At 42.7% G+C, this 9,348-nt stretch overlaps 1 protein-coding gene and 1 pseudogene across 1 annotated transcript; one reads left to right on the forward strand and one right to left on the reverse strand.

The window, feature by feature from the left end:
* Positions 1-711: 711 nt before the first annotated feature.
* Positions 712-1,011, reverse strand: LOC105739396 (annotated as a pseudogene).
* Positions 1,012-4,389: 3,378 nt separating this feature from the next.
* On the forward strand, positions 4,390-8,808 carry TEX43 (testis expressed 43). Its single transcript, XM_003259904.3, has 3 exons — positions 4,390-4,499; positions 5,227-5,335; positions 8,556-8,808. Exons 1-3 carry the CDS (start codon positions 4,414-4,416, stop codon positions 8,763-8,765), a joined length of 405 nt encoding a protein of 134 aa, XP_003259952.1. The 5' UTR covers positions 4,390-4,413; the 3' UTR covers positions 8,766-8,808.
* Positions 8,809-9,348: the final 540 nt, after the last annotated feature.

Genomic DNA, 9,348 nt, shown 5'->3' on the forward strand with positions numbered 1-9,348 from the left:
ATAAGCAAGAAAAATATTTTTAAAAGGTAATTTGATACTGACCCTAAGACAATTTATGGGACGTGATTTTAGAAATAGTACATTAAGAAAGATAATTATTCTGAATACTTAAATGCCACATATTAATGTAAATATTGCCTATTTTTCTAGCAGAAGTTATGCCTATTAAAGGGCATTGATGCCTGAAGCTACTTTATCTTCATCAAGATTGTTTCTTCCCCCACACCTTCCTGGTTTTTTAGCAATAGTTTCTTTTTTATTTCTTTTTTTTTTTTTGAGATGGAGTTTTCACTTTTGTTGCCAAGGCTGGAGTGCAATGGTGCCATCTCAGCTCACTGCAACCTCTGCCTCCCGGGTTCAAGCGATTCTTCTGCCTCAGCCTTCCAAGTGGCTGGGATTACAAGCACACGCCACCACACCCAGCTAATTTTTTTGTATTTTTAGTAGAGAGGGTTTCACCATGCTAGCCAGTCTGGTCTCAAACTGCTGACCTCAGGTGATCCGCCTGCCTCAGCTTCCCAAAGTGTTGGGATTACAGGCATGAGCCACCACACGCAGCCAATAGTTGTTTCTTTAACATTTGGAAACCACTCAGATTTCTGGCTTGTGTTACATCCTACTGCCATACAGAAAGCAGTGCTTCAATTTTTAAGGTTATTTATTTCTTTTTTTCAAAGTTTAGGTTTTTATTGAATATGCTATAAAAGAGGTTTAGTCAGAAAGACCAAAGCCCATGTCCTCATCAGACTCCTCGGATTCTTTCTTTGCTTCCACTTTCTTCTCAAATGAAGCAGCAGCAGTGGAGGGGGTAGGATCTCCAGCTGCTGCAAGTCCGCCAGCCCTTATATTGCAGGTGGGGTTCCCAATGCTGACATTGGCTAGGGCCTTTGCAAACACACCAGGCCAGAAAGGTTCAACAATTACACCAGCTGCTTTAATGAGGGCATTGATTTTATCATTATGCAGAATGAGGGCCGAGTAGATGTAGGCGAGCTCGGAGAAGGAGGCCATGGCACGGGTGTGTGTGGGGCTGGCGCTGCTGGATGTGGTGCTAATCGCCAGATGAAGTGAGGCTCTCACCCCAATGTGGCCTTAGCTTCCTTGGAATGACCAAGCACCTTGGCAGCAGCTGAGGAAAGGGCAGTTTTTAAGGTTCTTTAAAAATTTATCGGCCGGGCATGGTGGCTCACACCTGTAATTCTAACACTGGGAGGCCGAGGCAGGCAGATTGCCTGAGCTCAGGAGTTCGAGACCAGTCTGGGCAACACGGTGAAACCCCGTCTATACTAAAATACAAAAAATCAACCGGGTATGGTAGCGTGTGCCTGTGGTCCCAGCTACTTGGGAGCCTGAGGCAGGAGAATTGCTTGAACCCAGGAGGCGGAGGTTGCAGTGAACGAAGATCATGCCACTGCACTCCAGACTGGGCACAGAGCAAGACTCTGTCTCCAAAAATAAAAAATTATCTAACATGACTTTGAACCTTTCTGGCTATCCAAATGTATGGATATGTATTCTTTCAGTTTATGCTCTCATCAAACCAGCATATCTTGCAGTAATTAATTTTCCTGCTTAGCCTAATATTAATATTTTTCCTATTTGCCAGTGGGTAGGACTTACACTAATAACCCTCCACCTCTGTTTTAGTAGTTTAAGCATTTATCCTCACTAGTAACCTTTCTTTATTAAAATCAGTTTTCATAATCTAAAATATTCTGCAATATGACAAATCTTAGGGGATAAAATAGGCTGGATTGGTTTGAGTTTAAACAAATTGGATTTACACTCTTGAGGTGCATGTAATAGATAGTGAAACATAAATGGGACACGCATCACTTGTGCGGTATATAGTCATGTTGAGCATTTTTTCATGTACTTGACCCTTGCATGCGTTCTTTTGAGAAATGTCTACTAAGATCTTTTACCTTTTGAGACAGAGTCTCGCCGTGTTGCCTGGGCTGGGAGTGCAGTGGCATAGTCATGGTTCACTGCAGCCTCGACCTTCCAGGCTCAAGCGATCTTCCTGCCTGAGGATCCATCATGCCTAGCACCACACTGGTCTCAAACTCCTGGGCTCAAGCAATCCTCCTGCCTCAGCCTCCCAAAGTGCTGGTATTATAGGCATGAGCCACCACACCCAGTCCTTTTACCCATTTTTAAATCAGATTGGCCATTTTTCACTGTTCTTTATATAGTATGGTTTTTAACCCCTTGTCAGATATATATTTTGCAGATGTTTTGTCCCATTCTGTAGGTTGTCTCTTCCCTCTTGTTTCGTTTGCTGTGCAAAAGCCTGTCAGTTTGATGTAATCCCATGTGTTTATTTTTGCTTTTGTTGGCCTGTTTTGCTGAGGTCTTATTTTAAAAATCCTTTGGCCAGGCAAAGTGGCTCACACCTGTAATCCCAGCACTTTGGGAGGCTTGGGTGGGTGAATCGCATAAGCATAGGAGTTCAAGACCAGCCTGGGCAACATGGCAAAACCCCATCTCTACAAAAAATTTAAAAATTAGGCTGGGCGCGGTGGCTCACACCTGTAATTCCAGCACTTTGGGAGGCCAAGGCGGACAGACCGTGAGGTCAGGAGATCAAGACCATCCTGGCCCACATGGTGAAACGCTGTATCTACTAAAAATACAAAAATTAGCTGGGCATTGTGGCACGTGCCTGTAATCTCAGCTACTCGGGAGGCTGAGGCAGGAGAATCGCTTGAACCAGGGAGTCAGAAGATGCAGTGAGCTGAGATCGCACCGCTGCACTCCAGCCTGGTGACAGAGCGAGACTCTGTCTCAAAAAAAAAAAAAAAATTTAAAAAAATTAGGCAGGCATGGTAGTGCACACCTGTGGTCCCAGCTACCCAGGAGGCTGGGGTGGGAAGATCACCTGGGCCCATGACTGATTGAGGTTGAGGCTGCAGTGAGCCGTGATTGCGCCACTGCACTCAACCTTGAGTGACAGAGAACCTCCCTGTCTCAAAAAAAAAAAAAAAACCTTGCCCAGACCAAGGATGTAGAGTATTTCCGTATGTTTTCTAGTAGTTTTGTAGTTTCAAGTTACATTTAATCCTAATCCATTCTGAGTTGATTTTTGCGTATGGTGAGAGGTAGGGGTCTAGTCTCATTCTTCTTCATGGGGATGTTCAATTTCCCCAGCACTGTTTATTGAAGAGACTGTCTTTTCCCTCGTGTGTGTTCTTGGCACCTTCGTTGAAAATCAGTTGACTGTCGGTGGCATGCACAATATATAAAGAGGAAAATCAGCCATGGACCAATAGAGAATGTTAATTTGAAGTGATTATTTTTTAATTACTGAATAATTGTTCAGTTCAACATATTTTCTAGTATGTGTCAATTTGTATTATGTCACAAACATCTTCATTTTTAATTGCTCATTATAAGAATGATGTTTTACTCAAAAAGGAATTTGTTTTATTTTGTTTTGTTTTGTCTTGTTTTTTGGAGACAAGGTATTGCTTTGTTGCCCCGACTGGAGTGCCGTGGTGCAATCACAGCTCACTGCAGCTTCGACCTCCTGGGTTCAAGCGATCCTCCTGCCTCAGCCTCTCAAATAGCTGGGACCACAAGTACACGTGACCACGCCCAGCTTATTTATTTATTTATTTATTTTTAATTTTTTTTTTTTTCAGATGGAGTCTTGCTCTGTCACCCAGGCTGGAGTGGAGTGGCATCATCTCTGTTCGCCGCAACCTCCACCCCCCGGATTCAAGCAATTCTCCTGCCTCAGCCTCCCAAGTAGCTGGGATTACAGGCGCACACCACCATGCCTGGCTAATTTTTGTGTTTTTAGTACAGAAGGTGTTTTACCATGTTGGCCAGGCTGGTCTTGAACTCCTGACCTCAAGTGATCCACCTGCCTCGGACTCCCAAAGTGCTGGGATTACAGGCATGAGCCACTACACTCGGCCAAATTTTTTTATTTTTTGTAGAGACCGGAATTTACTATGTTGCCCAGGCTGGTCTCAAATTCCTGGGCTCAAGTGATCCTCCTGCCTCATCCTCCCAAAGTGCTAGGATTACAGGCATGAGCCACTGTGCCAGGCCAGAAGGGGGATTTTTTTTAAAGCCCTGAAAATAGCTCTGAGCTGGACACTTTTTTTTTTTTTTTTGAGATAGAGTCTCACTCTGTCACCCAGGTTGGAGTGCAGTGGCGCAATCTCGGCTCACTGCAAACTCTGCCTCCTGGGTTCAAGTGATTCTCCTGCCTCAGCCTCCTGAGTAGCTGGGATTACAGGCACCCACCACCACACCTGTGAGCTGGACACTATAACTGCTACTGTAACTGCTGAGAGTTACTATGAAGTTAGAAAAACATTGTTACATCAGAGCAGCGATGTCATAATTAGACTAGTGAGTTAGTGAAGTTTTAGATGAGAATTCCATCCATTGCTGTCAGGAATGGCTTCAGGGAAAGATACTTGTCCTACTTTGCCTAAACTCACTAACAATTGCTCTGATGAGAGTCTCTACAAATCTGCTAATAAGTAAGGACTTATGGGGTTCTGGGGTTTTTTGTTTGCTTGTTTTGCAACCTGGGAGCTACATAGATAAGGTCAATAACTTTGTGTTCCCCTTTGGCATCTATATAGAAAGCTTTATGTTCCGGACAGAAATATGTGTGCAGGGAAAGCAAGTCTGACCTGAGTGTAGAGCATACATAAATTCAGAAGCCAGTATAGTTTCTGCTTTTTGTGGCTGGCCAGACATTTCCTTTAGGCAGTTGGTAGGCCTGAGGCAAATCTAGGTGCCTTGCCTTTTCCCTTGAAGTCAAGTTAAAATGGGCAGGGCGCAGTGGCTTATGGCTGTAATGTCAACAGTTTGAGAAGCCAAGGTGGGTGGATCACTTGAGGTCAGGAATTTGAGGCCAGCCTGACCAACATGGCAAAACCCCGGCTGGGCATGATAATGCACTCCATCTCATTAAAAAAAAAAAAAAAAAAAAAAAAAGTCAGATTAAAATGGACATTGTGGGCAAATTGTAAAGGACAGCATGTAGTTAGAGTTACAGATACTTGGCCCTGACTTGATCTTGGTGATACGTGGATACTTAAATGGTTATCTTTTAGCTGAGTTTCAGTGGCACAGCCGCCTGTCCTGCAGCAGCAGGGGACCAAACATGAATGCACAACTGCCTCCAGTCCCTGGAATGATGCTAAAATGATTGTATTTGGCTCACAAGAAACCTTTTCTTCTTGCTTTCCTAATCATCAGGTATGAAGAGATTCATTTGCCACGATTTTCATTAAAGCAAGGGATGATCCCAAGACGTTATGTTATGCCTTGGAAAGAAAACATGATATTCAGGAATGTGAATCTGAAGGTATTTCCCCATAAGCACACATAAGAAAAAAAAAAACATTAAGCCAGATGCGGTGACTCGTGCCAATAATCCTAGTACTTTGGGAGACCGAGGCAGGTGGATCACTTGAGGTCAGGAGTTCGAGACCAGGCTAGCCAACTGGCGAAACCCCGTCTCTACTAAAAATACGAAAATTAGCTGGGCATGGTGGCGGGCACTTGTAATCCCAGCTACTCTGGAGGCTGTGGCATGAGAATCTCTTGAACCCGGGAGGCAGAGGTTGCAGTGAGCCGAGATTGCGCCACTGCGATCTAGCCTGGGCAACAGAGCTAGACTCTGGCTCTAAATAAATAATATATATATATATATATATATAAAATTTAGCATATCTGTGATAGATGTGCATAACTATACGAAAACTATTTTGATGTACTGTCACATAAACTTGCAAACAAATGTCAAATAGTAATATCTGTTTAAATAACCTAATTATATACTGAAGAATTTCAGAAACTCCACGTCATGCTATCTTGTAGTTGTTAAACTCATCATCAGAAGATGTCATTAATATTAAAGGTACACTACAAAGCGTATATTTTTTAGGTTATACTGCATCTTCAGATAGAGAGGCATGGGAATGTTTTGGCTAGTTTACACATGATTTACCCATTCAATGCTCCTCTTCAGTCAGCAGTTTTATTTATTTATTCCTTTTTTTCCTTTTGGAGACAGGGTCTCGCTCTGTCATCCAGGCTGGAGTGCAGTGGCGTGATGACAGCTCACTGCAGCCTCAATCTGCTGAGCTCAATTGATCCTCCTGCCTCAGCCTCCCAAGTAGCTGGGATTACAGGTGCACATCACCACGCCTTGCTAGCTTTTTGATTTTTAGTAGAGATGAGGTCTCATTATGTCTTCCAGTTTGGTCTTGAACTCCTGAGCTCAAGCGATCCTACTGCCTCGGCCTTCCAAAATTCTAGGATTACAGGAGTTAGCCACCACACTGGGCCTACTTTATTTATTTATTTAGAAACAGGATCTCACTCTGTCACCCAGACAGGAGTGCAATGATGCAATCATGGCTCACTGCAGCTGCAGCAACCACCTGGACTCAGGTGATCCTCCCACCTCAGCCTCCTGAGCAGCTGGGACTACAGTCACCTGCCACCATGCCTGGAGAGTTTTGGAATTTTTTGTAGAGATGGGATCTCTACTATGTGGTCCAGGCTGGTCTCCTGGGCTCAAGCCATCCTCCTGGCTTAGCCTCCCAAAGTGCTAGGATTACAGGCATGAACCACTGTACCCGGCTCCATTCAGTAGTTTTATAACAGCAGGAAAACTACTATAGGTAAAATGCTGCAGCCACTGTAGAAGATAGTGAGACCATTCTTCAAAAAATTAAACATAGAATTACCATATGATTCAGCAATTCCATTTCTAGGTATATGCTCAAAATAATCAAAAGCAGGGATTCCAACAGGCTTGTTTTAAAACATTTTTTGACTGGTGTGGTGGCTCATGCCTGTGATCCTAGCACTTGGGAGGCTGAGGCAGGAGAATTGCTTGAATCCGGGAGACAGGTTGCAGCAAGCCAGATCACGCCATTGCACTCCAGCCTGGGCAACAGAGCAAGCCTCCATCTCAAAATAAATAAATAAATAAATAAATATGTTTACTCAGACTTACTACAGTCTTAATATTAGTCTGCATTTCATGTAATTTAGTAGTGTATCAAGGTCATTTTCAATGTCCTAAGTAGCTTCAGCATGGTGACAGTATTGACTTTTTTATTTATGAGAATTATAGGTTGTAAACTTTATAAGTTGAAATCAGTAAAGAAAAACTTTGTTTTGATTGCATCAAAACACTTATTCTTGACCTTACTTTTAAAGCTATAATTCAGCATCATTTTTCAGAGCTATTTTACTTTTGCAATTTAGTTGACAGTGTTCCTACCAATGAAACTTAAATAAGTGAATTAAGTAAAGTGAATGTGCCCACACTGAGTAACTGCTGGTAAATGCTAACTTATGCTTTCCTTCCTTTTATTTATCCTCACCATTTTTCCACTAGGAGTTAAAAAACTGCATCTAACAGCATTAAAAAATATAGCACAGAGGCTGGGTGCGGTGGCTTACACCTCTAATCCTAGCACTTTGGGAGGCTGAGACAGGGGGATGATTTGAGGCCAGGAGTTTGAGACCAGCCAGAGCAACATAGCGAGATCCTGTCTATCAAAAAAAAAAAATTATCCAGGCATTGGGGTGTGTGCCGTAGTACCAGCTACTTGGGAGGCTGAGGAAGGAGGATTGCTTGAGCCTAGGAGTTCCAGGCTGCAGTGAGCTATGACTGCACCACTGCACTCCAGCCTGGGTGACAGACTTAGGCCCCATCTGTGAAATATATATATATATGAAACACAGCATACCAGAGTTGGGGCTGCATCCCAAGAACAGACCAGAATGCTATTTGGCAATATTGAAGAATCAGAAGTAGATGTGTATTTAAGTTAATAACTTCAAACAGTTGTTATTTATTTATTCAACAGTCATAACAGCATCATCATACTTTAAACCTTTTTGCTACTTAGTAGTTGGCAAAGCTTTTTCATTCACATATATTTTATTTGCTACTCAATGAATCCTTTAATATTCCCATTTTATATTTGAAAAAACTGAGTCTTCTGGGAGTAAATGACTTGAAAAGGTCACGTTAAGTAGTGAAGCTAAAGTTCAACAATCTGCCTCCAAATGTATCACCTTTGTAGTCTGCATGACTCTGGTAGTCAGATCACACTGACCCGCAAAGCATTGCTTTTAGAAAAGGGATGTTCCTCTGTTCAGCAGAGCTTCCTTCTCAACAAGGATAGTTAGAAAAACTATTGGGTAACTTCCATCTTTTTTGGAGAGGGGATGGGGTCTCACTCTATTGCCCAGGCTAAAGTGCAGGGGTGTGATCATAGCTCACTGCAGCCTTGATTTCCCAGGATCAAGGGATTCTCTTGCCTCAACCTCACAGACACGTGCCACCACACCCACCTAATTTTTTATTTTTTGTATAGATGGGGTCTTGCTCTGTTGCCCAGGCTGGTCTCAAACTCCTGAGCTTAAGCAATCTTCCTGTCTTGGCCTCCCAAAGTGCCGGGATTACAGGCATGAGCCAGGGCTCCTGGTGAAACTTCCTTCTTAATCTAACAAGAAAATGATGTTTGATGTGATACACAGGAGATTTTCTTTTCTCTTAGCAAGCAGAAGTATGTGGGATCCATACTGGCCCTTTAGAAGACTCTCTGTTTTTGAATCACAGTGAAAGGCTTTGCCATGGGGAAGATCGGAAAGTTGTCTTGCAAAAAGCCCCACCAGAAATAAAAATTGCAGATATGCCTTTGCATTCGCCTCTCTCCAGATACCAAAGCACTGTGATTTCCCATGGCTTCAGGAGGCGACTAGTCTGATGAAAGGAGAATAAAATAATAAAGTGTTTCAATCTCTGTTCTCTTACTGTCTCTGATAAATGTTTAAGTTCGTTGTAAATTTATATTTCACCTGCAAGTTCAATTTGTTTAAAGGTCTTAAGTCAGTTGTATAATTTATAGATTATACAAGCTTTAGCAAGGAAACAGACTGAGATAATCTGAGATGAAGTGGAGGAAGAAGGAAAACTGCCTTGCTGACATTCATTTCACACTAACTACATAAGAATCAGCAGACCAGTCCAGTTCCACTGCCCAACCTTACCACATTCCTCTACCTTTCTCTCCTCCTCACTATATCTTTATTATTCATCCTCTTTGATCTTCAATGTCAGATGAACCAAACTGAAATAGAGTTGCAGTATAATTAATTAATTTATTTATTTTTGAGACAGAGTCTTGCTCTGTTGCCCAATGGCTCACTGCAACATCTGCATCCCAAGTGGCTGGGACTATAGGTGCACGCCAGCATGCCTGGCTAATTTTTTACTTTTTGTAGAGGTTGGGTTTCATCATGTTCCCCAGGCCAGTCTCAAACTCCTGAGCTCAAGTGATCCAACCACCT

The sequence above is a fragment of the Nomascus leucogenys genome, chromosome 2 (assembly GCF_006542625.1).
Source record: "Nomascus leucogenys isolate Asia chromosome 2, Asia_NLE_v1, whole genome shotgun sequence".
Classification (NCBI taxonomy): Eukaryota; Metazoa; Chordata; class Mammalia; order Primates; family Hylobatidae; genus Nomascus; species Nomascus leucogenys.

Excerpts from the sequence above, each read along its gene's own strand:
- TEX43 (XM_003259904.3), top strand. The coding sequence starts at position 4,414 with ATGGCTTCAGGGAAAGATACTTGTCCTACTTTGCCTAAACTCACTAAC. Across the intron at positions 4,500-5,226 it reads CTCTACAAATCTGCTAATAA|GTATGAAGAGATTCATTTGC; the intron begins GTAAGGACTTAT and ends CCTAATCATCAG. Across the intron at positions 5,336-8,555 it reads TCAGGAATGTGAATCTGAAG|CAAGCAGAAGTATGTGGGAT; the intron begins GTATTTCCCCAT and ends CTTTTCTCTTAG.